Here is a 13,610-nt window from a genome sequence, read left to right on the forward strand (position 1 = left end):
TGAGCGGTCACTATATGCCTTAAAGTTTGTGGACGCTATTTTCTAATAAATGCTGCTTTAACCAGCACCACAAATATGTGCATGCTGTCTGTCAAATTATTTCACAAATTCATGTGAAGGCCAGTAATGAAATCAGGCAGCATTTTAAATCAATCTTATCTAGAATCAATTTCTGATTCTAGATAATTATGCAAGAAAAAAGCATGAATAAATAGTTGAATATTTATAATAAAGGCAGAATCTGATTCGACTGACAAAATTGGAGTCAGGAACAACCCTAATATCGACCATAAAGGTAATAATAAAGGCAGGTGTGCAGAAAATAAATTGAAGACTTTTTAACATTATCAATCTCATTTAGATTTAAAAATTGACTACTTTCTCAATAACTGCTGCTTTTCTTAATGTGGTGGAAATCAGCACTTGCACAGGAATTTTCTGATTGATAGATAAATTTAATAAAGAAAGAATACATGAATAAATTGCTGAATATTTATATTAAAAGGCAGAATCTGATTCAACTGACAAAAGTGGAGTCAGGGACAGGCCTAATATTGATCATTAAGGTGCTACCTCAAGGAACCCCGTGAAAACAAAAACAGCACCTGTGTAAGATATGTGGTGTTATCTTGTGAGTGAGGTATAACACTGGCTCTGGCTAAGACTATGTGAATTATGGGAGATGGAGTGATACGTCATAGGAGATATTACCACCTACAGTGATGTGCTCAGTGGGTGGCTTTGTGTGAGTGATTGTCTGTGTGAACATCCCTATTCAATGCCGGAGACCTCATATGAATATTCTGCAGTGTTCTGTAGCTATGATATGATATGGCCAAAATAATGGGACCAGACAATTGTTGCTGTTAACGTGTGGCATGTGAGTATATATCACACTATTATGATTTCTTCCCCCATCTTTTTCCATCTTAAAGTAAAAAAGCAGAGGCTCTACTGCTCATAAAGCTTTACCCGTATTTCTCTGTGCAGAGCCTGAATCTCAGTGCTTAACTCCACACACTGCTCTTCCAGCTGCTGCTGCTTCTGCATGTTACTGGAGATTTGGAGCTTCTCTGAACGGATTTCGTTCACACTGCTCTTCAGAGTCTGGATCTGCTCCTGCTGGTCCTGGATAAGTTTGCGCTTAAGCTCCATCTTACTGCAGGCTGTGGTGGGAGAAGCAGATAAGAATTAACTCTTGCTACTGGTCATCTACACAATCATCAGACCTGTCAACCCTGAAATTGCCAACCTGCCGACCCACACAACGCACTTGTGGGTGTGTGTGTGTGTGTGTGTGAGAGAGCAAGAGTGAGATTCGTGTTGACAATTTGGAAGGAAATGAAGCATGGATGAAAATAGTGGATGGCTCCATAAGCAGATTGCTGGGTTAGCGTCCTTGCTAACTGGCTACAATAATAAAAAATAAAAAAAAGAGAACACACTGACAACAGACAAACTTGGCATGACACTGTGAAATGCAAGATCAAAGGATATGCACACTTTATAACATGGAATCGTACAAGAATACTAGGTCAAAATGCATGTCCATTACGCAAAAATGCATACATGTTCGCAGATCTGAAACAAAGGGGAAGTGTATACATAACCTAAAATGAATCTGATTGTTACACGTAAAAAATCAACCACACAACTACATATAATTAAACTATATTAATCTAAAACTATTTATGCTCATGTTACCATAAACCTTGTACCTACAAAATGGCAAATGTTCGCAGAACAAAGAGAACACCTTTTTAGTGTTGATTGAAAACAGATTTTATACAAAGTAATTTTGAAGAATTTTTATGCAAAATTGTATATTTCGATTTTTTTCCAGATTATTACTTATTATTATTATTACGATAATAAATTAAACAAAAAAAGTCTTTAATCTACGAAAAGGAAAAATAAGTAATTTAGGAAGCCATTAAAGAATGTAATTTCTTGTCAGCTTCACTGCTCAAAATCATTTTTTATTCATTTTTTCACAGTTCTTGAGACCCTAAATCTGTCCACAGTTTTGCTTTTAGGCTGACCAGGCAAGTGCAATTTCTGGGGGTCCCTGATAATGATGGTTTGGTTTGATATGAAACACTGATCCAAGGTCTTACTGGTGTCTAAACGATGCTGGGACTCCTGCTTCTCTTGGCTGACGTTCTGCATTGTCCGGTTTAGATCCACTCCCTGAAGCTTGGCAGCGTGCTGGGCTATCTTTCTCTCCACGTCTTTTAGGTCTAGCTGCAATATAATAAACATACACACACATTAACTAAACACAAGAATAATATATCATTATAAAAACAATCAATAAACAGACAAGCAAACTATATACACAAGCAGGGTTGGATAAAAAATAAATAATAAATAAATGTCACAATCCCATTTGTATCCTACTAGACAAACATTCTCTAAAACTGCAATGTATAATAAGCTCAGGACACTGGTCAGACCTGGTAGCGGTCCATGAGAGAAATGTCCTGCAGGCAGGCCTTGGCCGTGTCCTCCTCAGACATCAGCATGGACAGTACACTCTCCTGTTCCTCGATGTCCCCCTTCAATTTCTCTATCTCACGATTCACAGTCTGCAGCTTATTCCTCAGCTCAGGCAGCTCCTTCTCCTGCAGCTCCGCTAGAGACTGCCTGTGTATACAGAACACACACAAGCAGTTAACAGAACACTCAGACACACATGTACTGTTTACACAAAAAAATAAGAGACCACTTAAAATTGAGACTCTGTTTTTAGCAAATTGAAAACCTCTGGAATATAATCAAGAGGAAGATAGTTGACCACAAGCCATCAAACCAAGCGGAACTGCTTGAATTTTTGCACCAGGAGTAAAGGCATAAATTTATCCAAAAGCAGTGTGCAAGACTGGTGGAGGAGAATATGCCAAGATGCATGAAAACTGTGATTAAAAATCAGGGTTATTCCACTAAACGTTGATTTCTGAATTCTTAAAACTTTATGAATATAAACTTTGTTTTCGTTGCATCATTTGAGGTCTGAAAGCTCTGCATCTTTTTTTGTCATTTCAGCCATTTCTCATTTTTTGCAAATAAATGCAATACAAATGACTATATTTGTATTTGGAATTTGGGAAAAATAAACAAGAATGTTAATTTTACTCAAACATATTCTTGTAAATAGCAAAATCAGCTAAACTGATTGTGGTGGTCTCTAAATTTTTTCCAGAGCTGTACATTCCATAATTTTATGATGTGTCATGAAATCAGAGAGCCTTTAATTTGAAATGATGGACACAGGAAGTTGAGACATGTGATGACACAATGGACAAGAGCAAAAGAGAAACACAGAGAAGAGTGACCAACTGTAGTTGGTTTCTATGGTCTGGATCTGTGGATAAGTTCTTTATTTGGAGCGTTTTCTCCCTGTTTGGTTTGGTTTCAGACAGGCACAAACCTAAACGCACCAACATACGCACCAATAAAGCATACAAGCATGTTGCAAATATGTGTGCAGTTTAAAGCTGCTATAACACAGAACGCTGAAATGCTACGCTTTTAAACACAGTGTTTTAAATAGGACATATATCGCAGATGTTCATGTAGTAAACAGAAATTTGTGGAAATGAGTAGTGAATGCAGCACAGAGTGTTTTCACACCTGTTGTAAACAGCATTGAGGAGAGACAGCAACTGTGGTAACTAATTAGCCTTATCTGGCTAATATATCAGATTAAACTGCGCCTTATCAGCAATTTAGCTTAAAAAAGGAGTATATTTGATAGCTGGGTTATATCGAGATCGGATCACGTTCTCACCACAAGCGAACCACTCCAGAGTTCATTTGGGACCAGATCAAGACCACCTCCTCTAGCTGGTCTTGGTTCGGATTTGATCTGCACCCGAGTGCGATTACTGTTTTTACATCTGCTTAATTGAACCGCACTAAAGGTAAAAACGAACCAGAGTCCGTTTTAACCGGACCAAATAGTGCTGGTGTGAAAACGCCCTCAGAGATCAGACAAGACAGAAAGGTAGATTAAACTAGCTAAGATTAAATAAGATACGATAAATATAAATTATTAAAGAATTGATCAGATTCATCACAATAATATTCTGTGATTAATCGCTACAGCTGCTTTTCCAGGTGTTTTGATGAATTCTAGCTTTCTGTCTTCCCTTCGCATACACTCACCACCCGCAGCAGAATGAGTGAAAAAGATTATCCTCTGATTTCTTCTATTTCTGTTTATAAATAAGGGTGAATATACTGTTACAGTAAACCAAGTACTTTCCAGTCTAAATGTTTGTGTCCATACTGCTGCGTGACGCACCTGCACACCAAGGGGAGGCGGATTTTGGCACTTTTTCCCTCTTTGAACTTTCTGTAATTGGTCTGAAAGAATATACCATCTAGAAAAGTGTTTTCACACTGCAGATGAACCAGACCAAGGGTTAATAGATCTGGACAGATAACACCTCTCTGGGTTGGACCAAACTCTGTTGCTTTCATCTGGACCTTTTTTCGCAGCCTCTTTTACACCTACTACATTATTTCAGACCCAAACTTAAAAGTCAGCAAGTCTGGACCAAACAACAAATGTGAAAGCACCCTTAGAACATGATAAAAAAAAACAAATAAATAAATGCCTATATTTTTCTGTATTCTTAGAAGGTAAACAAAAAGAATTGTGTAGTGTGGTTTAGGCCTGGCAGACTAAAGTCTTTCTTAATTTATTACAATATCTCAGGATGGTTTGAAGTTTGTTAACTAAGAATCTGCAGAAGCTTTAGGATAAGAACAACAGTTGAGTCAGTATATATGTAAGTGTGCGAACACTACGCGCAAGTGTGAGCGAGAGAGAAGGAAAAGTACGGAGGGAGATAAGAGGGAAAGAGAGGAGGGGTGGTAAGTGTTAGTTTATACTGCAAAATAACAGCTAACATTACAAACCCCTGTAAACTTCACATAGATGCACATCGATATCAGACTCTTTTGAACACTCACAAACAGTTTGTCATATTGTTTTAAAATGATAACCATTATCACAAAAACATTATCTACCTCAGCCATGTTTCATATGTATTTGTTTTATATTGTTGCAGGATGCAGCCTGGCTTCACTTTTATCTTCTATATTACATTACATTACATTACATTACATTTGGCAGACGCTTTTGTCCAAAGCGACTTACAATATTGAAGTGCAAATAACAGAAGAGATTAAGTACAAAAATAATAGAAGTTAAAAATAAAGCATCTATAGATAGGGCCTTAAGGAGGTCAGAGGGAAATAATGGGATAGAGGAGTAGAGAAGAGGAAGAAGGAGATGAGGTTAGAATTAGTTAGTTTGTTAGAGGTGTTAGGAGAGTAAGTGCTCTTTGAAGAGCTCTGTCTTCAGGAGTTTCTTAAAGATAGCGAGAGATTCTCCTGATCTGGTAGTGGAAGGTAGTTTGTTCCACCATTGGGGGACTCTGTATGAGAACAGTCTGGATTGCTTTGTGTGAGTGTTTGGCAAAGCGAGGCGACGTTCATTGGAGGAGCGCAGCGGCCGGGAGGTAGCGTAAGGCTTCAGGAGCGAGTGCAGGTAGGAAGGAGCCTGTACTGTCATCACCTTGTAGGCGATTGTAAGCGCTTTGAATTTGATGCGAGCAGCAACCGGTAGCCAGTGGAGCTCAATGAGCAGCGGGGTGACATGTGCCCGTTTTGGTTGGTTGAAGACCAAACGTGCTGCTGCGTTCTGAATCATCTGTAGTGGTTTTACTACACAGGCCGGGAGGCCAGTTAGTACGGCATTGCAGTAGTCGAGGCGTGAGATTACCACAGCTTGTACCAGGAGTTGGGTGGCCTGTTGCGTCAGAAACGGTCGAATTTTTCCGATGTTGTAAAGCGCAAAGCGGCAGGATCGAGCAACTGAGGCCACATGGTGCGTGAAGAGAAGCTGGTCATCAACCATGACACCCAGGTTCCTAGCAACCTTTGTCGGTGAGAGAGAGAGAGTCGATGGTTATGGCAAAGTTGTGTTGAATAGAAGGTTTTGCTGGTATGACCAGAAGTTCAGTCTTTGAGAGGTTTAGTTGGAGGTGATGTTCCTTCATCCATGCGGATATGTCTGAGAGACACTGTGATATTTGTGCAGAGATTGAGTGATCATCTGGTGAGAACGACAGGTATAGCTTATTAATGGTAAGAGAATAGCATGAGGCTAGTAATGTGTTTTCAAACTGACTAGATTTGGTTAAACGGTCTCAATTTCCTTTCCGGTCATATCAGGTTGGGTTGACACAAGCTTAAATCAAGAGCTGAACATTAGCCAACTGCAGAGCACACAAATGCATTTGTAGACATGAGGGTACCAGAAAACTGTTGGTTTCTCATTGAAATAAGGGAAGCACAAAAAATAAAAGTATTAACTGATATTTTATCAACTGGTATGAAGTGTTAATTGTAATGTCTGTTCAGAGTTATTCACTTTATTTAAAATTCACATTTAATTTTATCCCCCCCCCCAATTAACATACCACCCTGTGGGAGATAAATATATATTTGCGTAGTGCTTATTACTTCAAAGTGCTAGTTTGCTTGTTTCACCAATCGGGAAGATTGAGATCCATTTATCACAGTATTTAATAAAATTATTCTTAAATCATCTGAATCTTAACTCCAACATCAGTTTTTTTTGTTGGAGGTTCTTGCTGCAACCATTTTCTAGTTACAGTATTTTTACTTAATGCCAACAATATTGCAGCACCTTTCCCATGTAAAGATAAAAATTCACATTTCATTTTATAGTGTGTCTAAATTACATTTTGGCCATAAAAATTAAGGGACTATGCAAAACATTCAAAGCTATGTTTTTGATAAACTAATATATTATAACATATTGAGTCTAAAAGTGCACACCGAATTGCTGTAGAAAGGCAAAATAACAAATCGTCACTGAATAAATAGATATGAACAATATATTGGAATTCAGACCCTTTTTAATGCTTGTGGAGAGTTTTTTTTAATGCTTCAAAGTGGTAGGCTGCAAATTATTTGGTCTTAAATGCTCCCTTGTGGAGAAAGGCAAAATTGCACTTTTTGTCACAGGCTGTGTATCTGCCCAAAGGTACTTTACCACTTAAGCTGTAAAGTCTCACCTGACAGGTTTGAGAGCCATCATGTCATCCCGTTTGCGCTCTTTCCTCTTCAGGTCCTGCTCTGTGTTCTTCAGTTTGTCCGGAACCAGGCGCAGTTTGGACTGCATGTCGTTAATGACGTCCTGGAGCTCCGCCTCAGAGGGAAAGATGCGCTGGCACACCGGGCAGCAGGGCTCACCCTCCTCAGTCAGCTGACTGATGAACTGGGTGTACACAGCTGTAGCACCCGCCAGCATAGCTGATGAAGGGTAGGGAATGAAGAATAAAACTTTTTTTTTTTTACTTTTATCAGCACATTTAGCAGTAAGATTTATTTTCTTTACTCAGATCTCAAATTTAAAATGCATTTGACCTGGATGCTCATACCTCTCTGCTTAGAGCACTTGTCCAGGTCATCCTGCAGCTTGCTCAGGTCTGATTCAAAGTCCTGACTGCCACACACATTGAAGAGCTTCTCCTCATAGCTGGCCAGCTGCTGCTCTTTGCGTCGGATCTCAGCAGTGAAGTGACTCTTGTTCTGCTCTCTGGATGCCAGCTCTTTGCTGAGAGAGAACAGACAGTTGTGGTTTGAGTTGTGTGTGCTTGACAGGTGACTTGAACAGGTTAGGTAAAACATACTAAAACACAAGCTACATCCACAAGAAGAAGAGACAGAGAGCATGGCTGAAATAAATGGAAAAAATTAATAATAAAGAATACAATGAAAAATCCTCCAAACCTGCTTTCTGAGGGTACAGCTTCTGTCCCTAGCTTTCTGTATTGCTTCAATGCAACAGAACTCTTAGAGACAGCTAAATTGGGATTTAAATGTTCTTTAAAGCTGTTGTCCGTAGGTTTTGGGATTTAGGGTCCTCTCTGGTGAGAATAAGTAATTGCAGGAAAATGCGGAAATATCATTTTAAAACTAGACAGCCTGGCTCCTTTCAGGCAGTCTCCTTTCAGAGCGGATGAATCCGATTCCATATGATCAGAGAGAGAAAGAAAGAGAGAGAGAGAGAGAGAGAGAGCGCTCAGTCATAAACTTCAACTACACACTTTGTTTTTACTATGAGTGAATGAGCTTCTGAGCTCTGATTTTCCTCTTCTGACGTCTCCATTGCTCCACCAGCCGCTTGCATTCAGTAAAACCGAGCCGGATCCTCTTTTAAAGGCTGTACTTGTGACGCAAGTACGTAAATATGCCTGACGTGGTTTTTAGAACGAATATATTTGGCTTAGCAGGGATGGTCTTTCCAGCACACTGGTACCAATTAAACACAATATTTTGTCACTTCTCTACATAGAAATGCTTCTGCTTTTAGCTTAGAAACTAGAAAATAATACAGACTGCCACTTTAAAATCCCAGAAAACATTTTAATGCACAATGTTCTGATGTTTAGTGAGAGAATATGTAAATTTGTTGTGTTTGTCACTTTTGGGGACCAACCCTTGTATGAGCAGCTGAGTGAATAGGCAGCCTTAACCTTCCCCTATTGCAGTTCTGTTCCCAGGCAATTTTGGTGAGTAAAGGGCTTCTGTTTATTTGAAGTAAGCTAATATTCACGATTTACTCCAGCATTAAGGCTGGAGCATTAGCATGAGCGGCTAACCACTAGCGTTGTGGTTAGTGGCTAATGTTAATGTACTATCTTGCCTCAATAATGGACAAATTGTATATATATATATATATATATATATATATATATATATATATATATATATATATATACAGTACACTTTGAAAACAAAATTACGTAGATCTGGATAATCATTACAGACTAAAAAGTGCTCCTATATTGTCAGAAGAGTCAGTGGAAAAATGAACAAAATACAAAGAAGTAGATGCTCCTAATATTCAAACTGTATAGAACAATAGAATTAGAAATCAAACATTTATTTTATAGACTCACTTGAGCTTTCCTAGTTTCTCTCGGAGAGAATTGATCTCTCTGGATTTGCTGTAGATCCAGTCCTCCAGCTCCCTCTTGTTAGGGAAATGACCCATCACAGACACCAGGTCATCGTTGTGCCTGGACTTAATCTTCCTCACTTGATCTTCTTTATCCGTCTAGACTCCAAAATCAAACACAAACATAGGGTTGGGTGACACGACATTTTAATGATACATTAAATGTATTGCAGAAAAAAATATTCAGCAACAGATTATTAAAAACAGCCATTAAGATATTTTTTCCATACCTATTAGAGTGATTTACATTCAAAACCTGCTGTCTGTCATGCAAACAAACAGGACTAATTGCCACAATATCCATAACATGATCAGGAAAGTGTATCACAATACAACAAAAAAAATACAAATTGCCCAGCCCTTCACAATCATAATTTTTTTTAAACATTTCATTTTTACTCTATAATGTGTCTCAATTAAAAACTTTTATCTCACATTATTTATGACTATAGAAGCATGTCATAAAGGCACAATTCAAATGTCCTCACTTTATCCTTCTTCAGCATGTCCATCTGTGTGCGTGCTGTGGTGTGCATGTTCAGAGCCTCCATCTCCTGGTCCAGTCTGCGTTGGGCCTGGTCCAGCTCTGCTTTCTCTCTCTGTAGCTCCTGCACCTCTGCCTTCAGACTGTCCACTGTAGAGCTCTGCACAGCGTTATCCAGCTCTCGCTCCTGCACAGAGTAATCATCACTTCTACTAAATGTAGTCCAGATTTCTAAATAGCTTCTCAATTTTTTGTTTTGATATTTATTTTATCCAAATGAACTCTTTCTATGAAAAACACACTTTTACATTAGAGTGATGCTGTTTTTTTGTTTACTCTAATTTTTTTTTACCAGTGACAGAAATAGAGATACGAGTAAATCGCTCACCGCTTTTGAAAGTTCAGTTTCCAGCTCCTGGAGTCTGGTGGAAGAGCCCTCCAGTCTCTGCAGGTCAGATTTAATGTTCTTGAGCTCCTGCTGCTTCTTGGCCTGTATATCTCTCTTCAGCTCGATGGTTCTCTCCAGGCCAGTCTTCTTATCACGGATTTCATCGATGCTCTGTTGTTTCTGGGTCTCTTTTTCTTGCATGTCAGTCTGAAAAAAAAGATTCATCCATGATGAGATCAAAGGTGGGCAATATAATGATATTTGTTCAAATTGTCAACAATTTTCTTTGACAATATATATTTATATTGGCTTCGGTAAGTGTGAGAAATATGGCTGAAAAACAGTGGCCAGTAAAAAAAATATATATGTAAGTGGTAGCCAGTAGCTTTTCCAACTTTTGTATACTAAATTTTACTATTTGTAAAATAAAAGCAGAAACATGTTTGTAAGTGGTGACCAGTAGCCTTCTCTATTTTAAAAATACTATATTTTACTATTTTGTAAAATAAAAGTAAATTTCTTTTTTGTAAATTGTGGCCAGTAGCCTTTTTATTTTTAATACTAAATTTTACTATTTTCTAAAATACAAAAAAATTATAAAAAATGTATGTAAGTGGTGACCAGTAGCCTTTCCGACTTTTGTATAATAAATTTGACTATTTTTAAAATAATAGTAAAAAAAAAAATGCAAGTGGTGACCAGTAGCCTTCTCTTTTTTTTAAATACTACATTGTACTATTTTGTAAAATTAGATTTAAAAATATTTTTGTAAGAGGTGGCCAGTAGCCTTTTTCATTTTGTAATAATAAAAATGTATTATTTTTTTTAATACAAAAATATAAAAATTGTATGTAAGTGGTTATTAGCTTTTAAAACTTATTTATACTAAATTTTAATATTTTTAAAATTATAGTAAAAAAAAAAAAAACAGGTAAGTGGTGACCAGTAGCCTTTTCTTTAAAAAAAAAATACTAAATTGTACTATTCTGTAAAATAAAAGTAACAAATATTTTTGTAAGTGGTGGCCAGTAGCCAGTTTTATTTTTTAATACTAAATTTTACTATTTTCTAAAATACAATAAAAAAATGTTTGTAAGTGGCGACCAGTTGCCTTTTGTTTTTTTAATATTAAATTGTACCATTTTGTAAAATAAAAGTAAAAACTATTTATTTTAAAAAATAAATAATAATAATTGTACTATTTTGTAAAAAAAGAAAAGAAAAAGTAAACATTATTTTTGTATGTGGTGGCCAGTAGCCTTTTTAATTTTTAACACAAAATGTTACTATTTTCTAAAATACATAAATAAAAAAAATATGTATGTAAGTGGTGGCCAGTAGCTTTTTCAACTTTTGTATACTAAATTTTACTATTTTAAAAATAATAGTAATTTTTTTTTTCTTTTTTTAAAATACTAAATTGTACTGTTTTGTAAAATAAAAGACAAAAAGATTTTTGTAAGTAGTAGCCAGCAGCCTTTTTCATTTTTCAATACTAAATTACAAAATTAGAAAAATATATATATTTTAAAATAATATTAGAAACATGTTTGTAAGTGGTGACCCCTTACATCATTTTTTTAAATACAACATTAAAATAAAACTAAAAATATTTGCGTTTGTGAGTGGTGGCCCATAGCTTTTTCCATTTTTAAATACATTTTACTATTTTCAAAACTACTACCAAAAAAGGTAAGTGGTGGCCATTAGTTTATTGAATTTTGTATACTTATTTTTTTTTTTTTTACTACTTACTGAAAGCTTAGTGATTCAGAACTGAAAATCTTGTCCTGATTTTGCACTAAAGCAAGGTACTCAAGGCCCCACTGCTGTTCAAACTAAAAGTTTAGCAGAGGATACACTGTCCATTTGATTAGTGATGTGGCCTCATATTTGAAATAGTTGGGTTATGTGTCTTGTAGGGTCCCTCACAAGTCTTCAATAAACATTTTTAATTCTTTAAAAGATGACTTACACAAGTTTTACATTTTTATTTGAACTATATCTGTCGTTTTAGTTTTATCAACTAATATTTGTGACTTAATTTTTCCTCTTTTGATAATTAAATCATTTGTTAATTTCATTAAATTATTTCAAGTTTTAATTTGTTCATTTAATATTACTTTATTTTCTCTGTTAATCCCTGTCCTTGCTAACCCTTCTCTCAGTTTTCGACTACACTGAAAATGAGGGTCACCCTTAATGTTCTAAAAGAAGTAAAACCTGCTTAAAAAAACTACCATAATCTTATTGAGGGCCTCGGTTTCCTGGTCCTGTCTCTCCTTGGTCTGTCTATGGAAGCTCTGGAGTTGTCTCTCACTGAAGGGGGTCCTCTCATAGCCCTCCATTTCCAGATACGCAGCCAGAGACTTGACCTGAGCATCCCTGTTCTTTATGTGTAATGCGTGCCTGTCTGCTTCCATCTGGAGACGACCTTTAAAGAGCCACAAAGATAAAAACAGATTAGCTCATTAATAATATAATTAATAATCTTTTTTAGATAAGCAAACGCAACCTAGCAACCATTCTGATTAGTTACCTTGTTCAACAAGCAGGTCTGCCTTGATGCGGTTCATCCTCTGGCACTCGCGACCTGCTCTCTCCAGTTCACGCTGACATTCTGTAAGCCTCCTCTCTTTCTCCTTCACTGTACGCTGGTGGTTCTGGTACATCTCCTGCAGCTGCTCATCTGAACCCTGGAACACCTACACACATCAAAGCAATAATAATAATAAAAAAATCAATCAATCAATACATTCAAATTACAATTATTACTCATTATTAGAGGATTCTTCAGCATATAAATTAAAACACGACTTCACCCTCAATCAGCTGATCTTTGTTGGATCATACTTATTTAGATTTATTTTTTATTTGGGGCGGGAACTTGGCCCTAAAATAATATCACTATACAGCTCTGAAAAAAAAATGAGACCACTTAAAAATTATTAGTTTCTTTGATTTTACGAAAAAGAAAACCTCTGGAATATAATCAAAAGGAAGATGGATGATCACAAACCATCAATCCAGACTGAACTGCTTGAATTTTTGCACCAGGAGTAAAGGCATAAAGTTATCCAAAAGCAGTGTTTAAGACTGGTGAAGGAGAACATGCCATGATGCATAAAAACTGTGATTTGTCCACCAAATATTGATTTCTGAACTCTTAAAACTTTATGAAGATGAACTTTGTGTTTGTTTTTGCATTATTTGAGGTCTGAAAGCTCTGCATCATTTTTGTTAAGTCAGCCATTTCTCATTTTCTGCAAATAAATGCTCTAAAGAACAATACTTTTATTTGGAATTTGGGAGAAATGTTGTCCGTAGTTTATAGAATAAAAAAAACAATGTTCATTTTACTCAAACAAATGCCTGTATTTTCAGAAACTGACGTGGTCTTGATTTTTTCCAGAGCTGTATTTCAGGGTATTTTATAATAAAGATACTTGCTGATATGTCAAAACACTGAATTAAGGATTTGATTCATTTCAATAATATACTACTGCAACTTGGCCTGATCTAAGTGGATCAGACACAGCAGTGCTGCTGGAGTTTATGAACGGCTCAGTGTAACTGCTGGACTGAGAATAATCCAACATTCAATAGCATGCTCTGTGCAGCATCCTGTGAGCACTAATAAAGGCCTAGAGGATAACCAACACTGCAGTGCTAAC

The 13,610-nt window shown here is 36.6% G+C and overlaps 1 protein-coding gene across 1 annotated transcript in view; it reads right to left on the bottom strand.

Annotated features, from left to right (window-relative positions):
- rad50 (RAD50 homolog, double strand break repair protein) overlaps positions 1-13,610 on the bottom strand; it is a 46,373-nt gene that overhangs the window by 22,082 nt on the left and 10,681 nt on the right. Inside the window, exons 8-17 of the mRNA XM_022676214.2 lie at positions 12,476-12,641; positions 12,177-12,370; positions 9,937-10,143; positions 9,553-9,735; positions 9,006-9,163; positions 7,482-7,657; positions 7,116-7,353; positions 2,457-2,646; positions 2,118-2,244; positions 973-1,166 (exon numbers count right to left, since the gene is read on the bottom strand). Coding sequence (XP_022531935.2) covers positions 973-1,166; positions 2,118-2,244; positions 2,457-2,646; positions 7,116-7,353; positions 7,482-7,657; positions 9,006-9,163; positions 9,553-9,735; positions 9,937-10,143; positions 12,177-12,370; positions 12,476-12,641 — 1,833 coding nt within the window. The remainder of the gene's footprint in view (positions 1-972; positions 1,167-2,117; positions 2,245-2,456; positions 2,647-7,115; positions 7,354-7,481; positions 7,658-9,005; positions 9,164-9,552; positions 9,736-9,936; positions 10,144-12,176; positions 12,371-12,475; positions 12,642-13,610) is intronic.

The sequence above is a fragment of the Astyanax mexicanus genome, chromosome 17, assembly GCF_023375975.1.
Source record: "Astyanax mexicanus isolate ESR-SI-001 chromosome 17, AstMex3_surface, whole genome shotgun sequence".
Classification (NCBI taxonomy): domain Eukaryota; kingdom Metazoa; phylum Chordata; class Actinopteri; order Characiformes; family Acestrorhamphidae; genus Astyanax; species Astyanax mexicanus.